At 63.7% G+C, this 11,253-nt stretch overlaps 2 protein-coding genes across 2 annotated transcripts; one reads left to right on the top strand and one right to left on the bottom strand.

Annotated features, from left to right (window-relative positions):
- LOC111146621 (kinesin family member C2) lies at positions 1-6,881 on the top strand. Its single transcript, XM_022502256.1, has 18 exons — positions 1-99; positions 338-410; positions 612-772; positions 889-1,027; positions 1,194-1,318; positions 1,401-1,466; positions 1,552-1,680; positions 2,058-2,135; positions 2,251-2,365; positions 2,442-2,551; positions 2,964-3,072; positions 3,161-3,318; positions 5,051-5,155; positions 5,236-5,357; positions 5,448-5,571; positions 5,701-5,830; positions 5,925-6,181; positions 6,268-6,881. Exons 1-18 carry the CDS (start codon positions 1-3, stop codon positions 6,520-6,522), a joined length of 2,355 nt encoding a protein of 784 aa, XP_022357964.1. The 3' UTR covers positions 6,523-6,881.
- A 439-nt stretch (positions 6,882-7,320) lies between these two features.
- On the bottom strand, positions 7,321-9,061 carry LOC111146760 (forkhead box H1). The gene is made up of 3 exons (XM_022502444.1): positions 8,714-9,061; positions 8,255-8,359; positions 7,321-8,166 (listed from the first exon to the last, which is right to left on the bottom strand). The coding sequence occupies exons 1-3, from the start codon at positions 9,008-9,010 to the stop codon at positions 7,321-7,323; spliced, it is 1,248 nt and encodes a 415-aa protein (XP_022358152.1). The 5' UTR covers positions 9,011-9,061.
- Positions 9,062-11,253: the final 2,192 nt, after the last annotated feature.

Below are 11,253 nucleotides of genomic sequence, written 5' to 3'. Positions count from 1 at the left end.
ATGTACGCCTTCTACTCGCTGCTAATCTACATCTTCTACAGCCTCTTCCGTAGGGATGGCGGGGCTGCGGCGGCCGGCGACCCCGAGGACCCCGCCCAGGTGAGCGGAGCGCGCGCGGCGCAGCCGGCGCCCCCCTTCCCGGGAGCGGGTTTGGCGGTCCAGCGCAGCGCACGTTCCCGGGGTGCTGGCGCGGGGGGAGGGGGGCCGTGCGGAGGACCCCGTCTGCGATGTGGTGTTGGAAGCGGAGACCTCGACTCCCTTGGCCTCGGGTCTCGGAGGGAGGGGACCCCACGGGCTGCGCACTCGATGCTCAGAAGTCCCGCTGCTCCCTCCCCAGAGTGCGGGTTGCAAGCGCGGGGGTCGCCGCCGCCCCGACCAGCCCACGGCGGAGCTGTGGACCGAGCTGACAGGCCTGGTCGGTAGGTGCTGTCGGTGCGCCGGGAGCGCAGCGTCCCCGGGGCCAGGAGGGAACCCGCCGCCCGAGAGAGGAAGGGGCTGCCCGCGACCTCTGGTGGGGGGGGCGGGGGAGGGGGCCCAGGGGGCCCAGCAGGTGCTTCCGGGTGGCCCGGCCTCCGACACGTGAGCCGCGAGCCTCGCTGTCCCGCTACCAGGCCTCCCTGGGTGCTCCGAATCTGAGGATGGGCCGGAAGAGGGAGCCGAAGGCCGCGCTACGGAGGTCTCCCTGGAAGAGGCTCTCGTGCGTCTTGCTGAGTTCCTCTCCGTCCAGCTGGGGGCGGAAGAGAGCTCCGGGAGTCCTCCTGACCTGACCAAGGTGAGCGGAGCTGAGGGTCCTTCTCCCGCTGATCCTTTCTCTCTGCACAGTCCTCTTGTACCCCGTGCGTGTCACCACCTCAGTCTCCTCTGGTCCGGTTCTTATGTCCTTTCCAGCCGAGCGATGTCCCCCCACTGTTGACGGTGACTGGTCAGCTTTTGGCCCTCCTGGCGTGGATTCGGAGCCCCAGGGGAAGGCAGGCCCTGTCCCAGGGGACTCAGCCGGCGTTGGAGGGGCAGTGCCCCACTCCCGTGGGTGCGTCAGGCGTAGTGCAGTGCGTTGTAGAGGGTGCGTGTGGAGGGAGTGAAGCCCACAGAAACGGAGTGGCCCACAGTTCGGGGGCCCATGCCCACCTGTTCCTAGGCGTCCCCTCCTCCTGGTTAGAGACCTCGTCAGTCTTAACTGGCCCACCCCACCCCAGGATCCCCATCTCGAGAAGAAAGCCCTTCCCTTTCAGCAAGGGATGAGGCCCAAGGGCAGAACCCTCCCCAGCTGGAGGAGGACCGGAGGGCTTGGCAGGGGCTGGAGCAGCTCATCCTGGGGCAGGTAAGGGGTCCAGCAGGCACCCGGGACTGGAGTGGGGGATTAGGAGGAGATGCTCCACGCTGTGCCCTCCCCTCCTTCCCAGCTGGAAGAGCTGAAGCAGCAGCTGGAACTGCAGGAGGAGGAGCTGGGCCGCCTGCGCCTGGGAGTGGTAAGGCGTTGGGTGGGGTTCCAGGAGGGGGTCGAGAGAGACCCCTGACTCTCAGGTGCGTCTCCAGGGTTTCTCTCTCCGCCAGGGGGCAACAGACTCAGAGAAAAGGGTTCAGCTTCTGACCCTGGAGAACGAGGCTCTGAAGCAGAGCCTGAGCCTCACGCGGGACCTCCTGCTGCACTGGGGCCCTGCGCCCTCCACCAGGGCCCCCCAGGTATCCTCCTTAGCCACTACCGTTCCCGCAGTCTGGGGCTCCTGAACACCTGCCTACCTGCAACATGGCCCAGGGCCTGATGCTGCTGGAACCCTCTCTGACCTCTCAGGGCCAGAGCCCCAGGGGGTGGACAGGCCTTGGGAAGGTCTGCGCAAGGTAGTCCCCTCCAGGAGAACATGCCCGGGGAGGACACCTCTGCCCTGTCCCATGGACCTGTATAGTCGGGAGACGGGGACTCATGGCCAGTTCAGTCTGCTGTTCTCAACTTGACATCCCCATCCCTGAAACGGGGCTGCTGGCATGCCCCCCGCCCCCCGCCCGCCGTTGGCTCCTGGCTCCACGGCTGCCCCGCCCCCCTGCCCTCCCTCCCCATGCAGGAGGAGGCAGAGGCGTTGGTGGAGCTCCAGGGTCGGCTTCAGGAAGCCCAGGACACCACAGAAGCTCTTCAAGTCCAGGTGGGCACTGAGCCCAGGGGCTGGGAAGGCTGGGGCACCGGGAGGGGGGTTGTCTGAGGCAGGCCCGGTAAGTGCCCTGTTTCCTCAGTGACAGGGGTGGGGTGGGGCGGGGCAGCTGGGGGTGCAGGAGGTGCAGCTGCAGGGCCTTCGGGGGGCCCTTCGGCAGCTCCAGCAGGAGACAGAGCAGAACTGTCGAAGGGAGCTGCAGCAGATGCACGGGCAGCTGGCAGGTAAGGGCGGAGACCAAGGGCTCACGGGAAAGCCAGAGGGTCCGGGCTCTCCCTCACAACAAACTCTCCCTGCCAGGACTCCGGGCACGGATGGCTAGCCTGCGCCAGGGCTGTGGGGACCTCCGAGGACTGGTCAGCACATTTACCCAGAGCTGCCAGTGTTCGCTCAGTGAAGCCCGGGGTCAGGTCAGGACCATCTGCCCCCTCTCTGGAACTCGCTCTCTGGGTAGCCTGGTGACTGTTTGCCCATGGGGAACCCCTTATTCTTTCTCCCCACCTCGGGGGGGCTGCCCTCTGTAAGGGGGGTGGTAGGCGCTGGAATCAGAACAGCTTGTGATCTCACACACCCTGGGTGTGATCTCATTTCTCGGTCTCATTTCTGTCGTGCAAACTGGGGTAACAGTAAAGCCCTCACAGGGTTGCCAACCCCATAGGAGACAGGTGTCTTTCTCCCTTGTTGTCCTCAGGTCCTGGGTCTCCATCCTGGGCCCACAGAATGGTCCCCGTAGGGGCCCAGAGCCACTGAAAGTTATGTTCTTAGCACCCCCACCCACCTCGCCTCGACTACGCCCCCTTCCTCACATCCCTATTCCGCCAGGTATCCTGGGCCCTGGGAGCACTATCAGCTGGCAGGGGTGGGACTCAGCTCCCTGAGGAGCAGCGGGGGCCCCCGACTGGATGCCCGGGGCGGCTGCTGGAGCTCAAGGGTATGGCAGGCTTGGACAGTGGAGGAAGGGGGGCCTCCCCATGCTTTAGGGCCTGGGAGGCAGACCACTGATGTGATCTCCATCCCAGGAAATATCCGTGTGCTGTGTCGGTTGAGGCCAGGGACACCCTCCAGCCTGGTGAGCTCGGAGCCTGGCCCCAGTGGCACCGTCACCACCTGCTATCGAGGGCGCCAGCGTCGCTTCCGCCTGGACTGGGTCTTCTCTCCAGAGGCCAGCCAGGAGGAGGTGATGCTCTGCCCTCCGTCTGGGCTGCCCTTCCCTCCTACTGCCCCTGAGTGAGAAGAGGCTCTGGGTTCCCCTTCATTTGCCTTCCCAGTGGCTGAACTCCAGCCATTGAAGGGAAGGGAGCAGGAGGTTCTGGGAGGCAGGAATGAGAGCCTAGCTGGCCATCTCCTTTCCTTCTGGAATTTTCTCTTTGCATCATTTGACCAAGCTCTGCAGTTCCGGTGGAAATAAGCCTTCTGGTTTAACAGAAAGGTTAACATTTTAAAAAGCAATTTTTTTTTTTTTTAACCAGGAAACTAAGCAAAATGATCTTGTCTGAGATGATGGCCACTGCTCAGGGAGCTGGCTGCTGAGCGTGGCTCGGGTGCTGCTGTGATGGGGACAGGGCTGTAACCTCCTCCACCCAGGCTTGCTGGCTGCTTACTCTCCGGGCCTTGGTGGAGCAGGCGGCTGTGAGGGCAGGCAGGAGGCAGTTGGGCAGCCTCAGTGCTCTCTGGCTGCCTGCTACAGACCCGCTACAGATCCGTTCTCCTTCCCTCCTCCCCTTTCCTGCCCACCGCTCACCACCTTGCTTCATACACTCCCTGTCACTGTCCACATAGAATTTGCCATTAGAACTTCTCCAGAGTTCAGGAACCAGAGGCGATCGCATAAGGGAGGGAGCAAGCAGACCTGTGTTGGCCTCGCAGGGACACAGTGTGAGGAGAGGGTCTGGCAGATGGCCAGGGCACCCTCCCCCACTTCCTGGAGCACCACAGCTGTTTTTCATCCTCTCTCTCTATCTCACATGCCGCCCCTGGTCTCAGCCTGCATCCCAAACTTCAGCCCTGTGCAGGCTGCTGTCCTCCGGGCAGTCCTCTGGACAGGGCCCTCCAATTCACTGTGTCTGAATGAAGGAGCCAAAGGCGTATTTCACTGAGCCCGCTCACTTGTGCTTCCCATCCGTGCCAGAGCACAGAGTCCCCCTATCAGTCACCCGCAGCGCTTCCTTCTGTTCACGGTCTTAGTGACCTCACTGGCTTTTCTGGGTTCTGCCCTCCTTGCCAGCCATGAACACGCTGAGTAGAACTTGCAGGCTTCTCGGGTACCAGCCACCTTCTGGGCACAAGAGCCGGCCATGTTGTTGCTCAAAAGGCTGCTGCTGGGTCTGGTGGCCAACAGGACCGGGGTCCCAGTGCCACCTCCTCTTCAGCAGCCTCTCCGTGGACCCTCTCAGGCCAGGGTCCCAGTGAGCTTGGCAAACCACCATCCCACACAGCTGGGGAGCCCTTTCGGGCTCACCCGTTATGCACCGAGTACTGCTCCAGTCCTCAGGTGCACGCTCCCCTTGAACCCTTGCGACAGGTGGCACTGTACTTATCACCTCACCGAGCAAAAACCTTAGCCCAGAAGGATGCCATGCACTCTGCTTCCCATCACACCTGGAGTTTGAACCTGGCAGATAAGCCCAGCATTTGGGTCCTTGACTGCTGCTCCCCTGGGCCTCCCAAGTGGCCCTCGGAATCCCAGTGCTCCACGTTGCTTGCTCTTTTTTTCTGTCGCATTCTTCCTGTCTTTGCCTGGCAAATTCTTGCAAATGCCACCTCCTCCAGGGAGCCTTCTTAATTTTTGGGGAGAGCCACCCTTCCACCGTGCCCCCAGAGCCATCCTCCCAGGGGGAAATCAAGCTTCGTTCGTTCGCTCTGTGTCTTGGTTCTGGGGCTTAGGACCCCCCCACCCCTCCCACCCCTAGGTCTTCAGGGAGCTGGAACCAGCTGTGCTGTCCTGCCTCCATGGCTACAGTGTGTGCATTTTCACCTACGGTCAGACGGGGACAGGCAAGACCTACAGTATGGAGGTGGGAAGGGGAGACCCTGGGTGGCTTCTGGGACCAGGGGCTGGGATGTGAGTCTGATGTGGTGCCCCACCCTGTCCCAGGGCCCACCTGAGGACCCTGGCATAGCTCCTAGGGCACTGCAGTCGCTGTTCCAGGAGATGGGGACCGGTGGGCAACATCGTGTGACTCTCAGCATGGTGGAGATCTACAATGAGGCCGTCAGGTCAGAGCCATGCTACAGCACCTTATTCTCACTTGTGCTCTTCAGTTCCCGTGGGAACCTCAGAAACCAAGCCCTTCCCTTTCTCACCAGGGATCTCCTAGCCCCAGGGCCTCCTGAGCGGCTGGCCGTGAGGCAGGGCCCAGCAGGCCAGGGGGGCATTCAGGTGGCTGGCCTCACCTACTGGGATGTGCCCAACCTGGAGACGCTGCACCAGGTAAGGCTGCCCAGTGGCAACGCACCCCCGCCCCCTCCCACCTCCCAGCAGCCCTCCGAGGCCCCGCCTGTGCTCCCACCTAGGGACGCAGACCCTGCAGCCGGCAGGTCCTATCGCTCCGCCCTCCAGATGCTGAGCCTGGGGAGGAGCAACCGGGCCACTGCCGCCACCACCAAGAACCGGCACAGCTCTCGGTCGCATGCTTTGGTCACGCTGACTTTGCGCGCGGCGTCCCCACCGCGCGGGCCAGGCACCGCAGGTACCGAGGCGCGCACCCGAGCCCCGCGGGTCGTGGGGGCTCGCAGCACCCGAGACCAGGGATCCCTCCACGTCGGGCTCGCTCGCCCCCGCAGGCACCCTGCATCTGGTGGACCTGGCGGGATCCGAGCGTGCCTGGAAGGCGGGGGCAGCCGGCCCGTCGCGGGGAGACCGAGACAGCGCCCAGCGTCTGCGGGAGGCCCGGACCATCAATCGCTCGCTGCTGGCCCTGGGGGGCGTGATGGCCGCGCTGCGGGCCCGCCGGCCACACGTGCCCTTCCGCGACTCGCAGCTCACGCGCCTGCTGCAGCCGGCGCTGGGACCCGGCGCCACCGCGGTGCTGCTGCTGCAGGTGGGCGGTGGCGGCGGCGGGGCGGGGGACGGGTCGCACAGCCCCCGCCCGCTCGGGGCCCGCCCACCAGCGCCGCTCCCCCGCAGATCTCCACGCGGCCCGAGGACCTGGGTGAGACCGTGTGCTCGCTGAAGTTCGCCGAGCGCGTGGGCCGAGTGGAGCTGGGGCCCGCCCGGCGCTGCAGGGCCCCGCGCTCTGGGACGCCCTCCTCCCTCAGCACCGACACGCCCCTCACCGGGACCCCCTGCACGCCCACGCCGTCCCCCGGCAGCCCTCCGAGTCCTGGCGCGGAGAGCGACTCCGGCTCGGCTCTCGGGACCCAAAAGAACGTGTCCTCCTAGCCTGGACTCGCGCCTCTGCCGGCAGAGCTCCTACACCCTCAGAACCTCCTTGATCTCTGGGAGCCCCCCTCTCCCCGCCCAGTTGGTTCCCTTGCCCCATGAGTGAGGAGTACTTAGCGCAGCGACAGGTCTGACCCTCCCTCCCCCAGGCCCTCCGCTCCCTCCTTATCACCATTTGCTGTTATCGCGGCACACAGCGGGGGATGCCAGACCTGCGGGAGGTGGACCCTGCCAAGTGGTTAGCCCAATCACCACCCTATCACCAAAAATCAGACTTGGCATTAAAGTGTTGTGTACTCCTTTACTGTTATATTCCCCACGACCACCACCAAAACCAAGTAGGATTTTGATTTCCTTTTCCCAAAAAAGGTGCTGCTACCTCATTCCCAGGCAGATGAGGGAGGACAGGACTTTAGGCTGGAGCTGAGATTTAGGTCCTCCCTCCCCCCAGCCTGGAGCCAGGGAGGGGAAGTGACACATGGTGATGGATGGGTAGAAAGAAGGATAGATGGACAGAGAAAGTGGGATCAGGAAGGGCTGCAAGCAAAGCCCCCACTCTTTCCAGTCTTGTCTCTGGGGGTAAGGGAGGCACGACGACCATCAGGGCCAGCCAGGGTGGTGCCCCGCTAGATCACAGCCCTTTGGGGGGCAGTCCAATAAACAGCATGGATTCTCAGTACCGCTGGTGCCTGATGCTTCAGGCTGCCCTGGCCACCAACTCCTTTTGGACCTCCTGGCCTTGGTTCCCCAACGCGCCAGTGGTGGCAGGAAGGGCAAGGAGAGGAAAGCTCCCGTGCCCTAGGAGCCTCCCAGGCTGTACCAGGAGAGTAGCCAGCCTGGGGTGGAGGCAGCTGGGGCCCGGGAGTGGCTAACCCACACATCATAGATGCTCTTGTTGGGTGGTACCCCCTGGAAGAGGGCATCTAGATCCCAGAGCAGCCCTGGGGGACCCTGACTTTCAGGGGCCACCCCCCAATAGGCTGAGCTGGTTGAAGGTGGACACTGGGGACAGGATGTGGGTGGTAGTGGAGCCAAGGGCATCACCACATTGGGAGTGTAGATGGGCAAGTAAGAGGTGGGCAGCTGCCCCCAAAGTGAGGCCCTGTGACTCCCAGCGGACAGCGCCCCAGGCTCTGGAGAACCCTGCAGTAAGTGGAGGGGCCAGGCTCTGTGCTCAGGGGAGAGGGGCGAGGGCCTGCTGGTTCCCCCCTGGGAAGTCTCCGCATCTGCTCTCCTGGGCCCGGGAACGGGGCAGAGGGGCCACAGAGGCCTCTCAGAGGGCAGGGGTGGAGTGGGCATCACCTCCCCACTGTGCCCAGAGCCTGCAAGACCTGGGCTGCTTCGTGGTGCCCCCTCCCTGGTATCGCCTAGCAAACACTTTATGCTGAAGCCCTCACTGGGTGGTGGCTGGGGACTGGGTGGCAGCTGGGGACTGGGCGGCAGCTGGGGACTGGGCGGCCGGTAGGGCCAGCCGTGCAACACGTAGGGGCCCAGGTCCTTGGCGAAGGCTCCCCGCGCGCCCCTGCTCTGCCAGCGCCGGCAAAGGGCGGTGTTCTGCAGCCGCAGCGCTTCAGCCGGTATCAAGCTCACGTCGACTGCCCAGAAGTTGCCCTTGGCCTGCGGCTTGGCCGGATCTTTAGGCACCTGGAAAGGGTGGGGAGGCTTGGGTGGGGCCATCCGACCCCAGACACACAGGATTTCCGCCCCAGTTCCGACCCTCGCCCTACCCCACCTTGCGGAAGCATCGGTTGGAGGAGAGATTGTGGCGGATGGAATCCTTCCAGCCCTCGTAGTCGTCCTTGAAGAAGGGGAAGGCGGCCTGGACCTGACGGATGATCTGAAACCACCCACCAACCGGCCAGTTGGCCCGGTGCGCCGTGAGCCGGGACGCAGTGGGTGGGTGGGTGGGGGGGAGCACCGCCCCTCCCCCCACAGCCGGGCTTAGGGGCCTTGCCCGCCCCCACCATCCAGAATACGTCTACGCTGGAAGGAAAAAAGCCCCGAAGGAAGGGTCCTGCCTCTGCATCTCCGCTCTTTCCCCTGTGCCCAGGCCTGAACTGGCCACACTGAGCTCAGCTGGTCAGGGCCAGGTGGGGAGCGAAGCTGGAGTCTGAACCTAGGAGTAGGTGGGGGACGGGTCTGTCGAAAGGTCCGATTCCTTAGTGTGAGGGGAAATGGGGGTCCCTCTCACCTGGGCCAGCTTCAGTCTGCGGGAGGGTGCGGCCTGGATCACCAAGGCAATCATGGCCAAGTAGGTGTAGGGTGGCTTGTCATGCCGCAGGTATCTCTTCTTCCTCCTCTTGGGGGGCTGGGAGGACGAGTCCGACCCAGGAAGCCCTAGGCGTGGGCTGCTGCAGGGCCCCATGTAGGGTAGGCACCCAAGCTGGGCAGGGGCCTGGCCCGGTGGAGGCAAGGCAATGGGGCAGTGTGGTGAGGAAAGGCTGGGGGCCTGAGGCCCGCGGTCCTGGCGGGCCAGACCCTTTATCATTCGGATGGAAGGGGGAGGGGAAGGGAGGCAGAGGGAGGGAGGAATAGGCGGTGGGGGAGGGGAGCATGCAAGGGCTGCCACAATTAGCAGGTTTCAGTTAATCTGGAAGGGAGGGGCAGGGAAGATTCCAGTGGGGGCTGCCGGCGGCCACCCAGGCCTCATTCCTCACCCCTAGGCTGCCTTCAGCACCCCCTACAAGCTGGAAGGAAAAGCCTTTGGAACAGGCCTTGTGACTTATGGTTACTTTATCCTGTCTGGGCTGGGCTGGGCTTCAGGCGCCCATTTAAGAGCTGATGGGGTTGATTTACCCACAGTTGACCTGCCAAGAATGGGTGGGGCCTGCCCAGAGTTCAAGGCTGAGCAGCTTCCGGGACCTAGGTGGTCTTCGGACCTAGGTGGAGGAAACCTCAGGAACAAACTAGGGACACATTTGATTCAAGTAATTTTCCCAGGGGCTGCTGTGGGTCCCCAGTGGATTCCCGAGGCCTAAGAGGTCCCTTTTGTCCCCTCCCTGGTGCCCGTTAACAGCGGGAGCTGACCAGCTCTCCTTACTCCTCGTGTACCTCACTTGCCCTTCCTGGCCCCAGAGGACTTTTTGGAGGCAGGCTTACCTCCCTTCTCTCTTTTGGTCCATTGGACCCAGAGCTCTACATGTTGTTATCCAGAAGGATATCCCTCGTTCTTCTGGGGCACTTGGGGAGTGCTCTTGGGTGTGTGTTTGTAGGAAGAGGAAGAGGTCTCCTAGCTGGAGGGGTTTACTAGACACCTCTTGGGGCCAGGCCCTGAGGATACAGCTTCATGGGTCATAGTTCCTGTCCAGGGGAGCATGCAAGGACCACCTGGCTTCTCCCTGGATAGGAGTGAGAGCATAGGTGTGTTGTGTGAGTACACAGGAAGGGTTCCCAAGGAGTCACAGGACCTTCTAGGTAGAAGGAGACGTTCCCCAGGCAGGTGGGGGTTGGCCTGAGTGGAGGAGGGGCATAGGGAAGAGAGTGGAGGCTCAGACTGGGGAGGCCTGAGGGGCGAGCACTCTCTGCTCAGGCCTGCCTATAACCTCTGAGGGTTTTAGCAGGAACAGGACCTGTCCCAGAAGTGTGGTGCCAGAAAAGTGTCTCTGGCAGGTGCCCTGAGACTTACTGGTCCTCTCGATTCCCAGACCCAATTCTGTCTCCTCCCCTTCTCTCTGGCCATCTGATCCGTCAAGGATTTTGAGTTAGTTAAGGCCTATGGTCTGTACCATGACCGGAAGACCAGCCCTGCCTCTTACCAGCAAGTTTGCCCAAGGGGGTACTGGGCCCAGGACCCTAGCAGTAGTGGCTGGTGCTGGTGTCACCGTCCCCAGACCCAAGGGAAACCACAGGAGCCCAGGGACACACTTTGTACCACTCTACTCCAAGAATTCAGCTTTTCTTGGGGTCCCCCCCCCCGCAACATTACACTCTTGAGTAGCTGGAAGCCTGCAGCGCACAGTGCGCAGCCAGCCGGTGGTGAGGCGCCGAGGGAAGGGGCGCTGGGGAGTCTGGGGCAAAGTGGATGATGTAATGCGGAGCACCACACCGCCCCCTTCACTCTCACACTCCTCTCAGACGTCCTGGGGATTCCTCCGACCCTGTGTCCCTTTGCTCCGTCCCCGGAGCTCTAGCTGAGCTCGCGTCTCACCGCGCGGCCACTACGGACGGGCTCCCAGCCCCGCTCCATCAGCACAGAAGTCTTTCCCTCCGAGTCTTAAGGCATCACGTCCCCTCCACGGGTCCTCCCTTGCTTGGCCTGACGTTCAGGGCTCCCCGAGCCCCGCTACTCCTAAGTGGCCGCTCTTCCCCGCCCCCTCGACCACCGCCTCCGTTACTTCCCCTGGGCCCCGGGTCCTTCCCCTTTCAGGTACGCTTTTCCCTCCGTCCGGGATGACTCTGCTTTGTCGGGTGGACCCCGGCCATGCCTCAGAAGCCCAGCACAGACGGCCGCCCTCCCCAGGGGGGACCCTCTGAATGCTCGCCCCTCCCGACCCATCCGCGTCGAGGACGCCCCCGCCACAAAAAGGCTCGCGCCGGGCCGCCGGCAGCCCTCCACTCGGGGCGGGCCCCGCCCCCTGGAAGATCGGGCCCGCCCCCGGGCTCCCATGGGGCGCCGCGGCTTCCGGCTCTGGGCCCCGCGGGCCGGAAGTGTAGCGTTGCCATGGCGAGAGCCGGGCGCGGGGCCCGCCCCCGCGGCGCCCAGAGGAGCGCGGGGCCGCGGGAGCGGTGGAC

Source organism: Enhydra lutris, unplaced genomic scaffold (genome assembly GCF_002288905.1).
Source record: "Enhydra lutris kenyoni isolate GAN:26980312 unplaced genomic scaffold, ASM228890v2 scaffoldscaffold14, whole genome shotgun sequence".
NCBI classification, from domain to species: Eukaryota; Metazoa; Chordata; class Mammalia; order Carnivora; family Mustelidae; genus Enhydra; species Enhydra lutris.
This window is presented reverse-complemented; position numbering and strand designations above follow the sequence as displayed.

What these genes read in the sequence shown, in the direction of transcription:
- LOC111146621 (XM_022502256.1), top strand. Translation starts at nt 1, where the DNA reads ATGTACGCCTTCTACTCGCTGCTAATCTACATCTTCTACAGCCTCTTC. An exon ending in CCTCCACCAGGGCCCCCCAG is followed by an intron (nt 1,681 to 2,057) that starts GTATCCTCCTTA and finishes CTCCCCATGCAG; the next exon opens with GAGGAGGCAGAGGCGTTGGT. An exon ending in CAGAAGCTCTTCAAGTCCAG is followed by an intron (nt 2,136 to 2,250) that starts GTGGGCACTGAG and finishes GGGGCGGGGCAG; the next exon opens with CTGGGGGTGCAGGAGGTGCA.
- LOC111146760 (XM_022502444.1), bottom strand. Translation starts at nt 9,010, where the DNA reads ATGATAAAGGGTCTGGCCCGCCAGGACCGCGGGCCTCAGGCCCCCAGC. An exon ending in GCAGACTGAAGCTGGCCCAG is followed by an intron (nt 8,360 to 8,713) that starts GTGAGAGGGACC and finishes GGGTGGTTTCAG; the next exon opens with ATCATCCGTCAGGTCCAGGC. An exon ending in CCAACCGATGCTTCCGCAAG is followed by an intron (nt 8,167 to 8,254) that starts GTGGGGTAGGGC and finishes CACCCTTTCCAG; the next exon opens with GTGCCTAAAGATCCGGCCAA.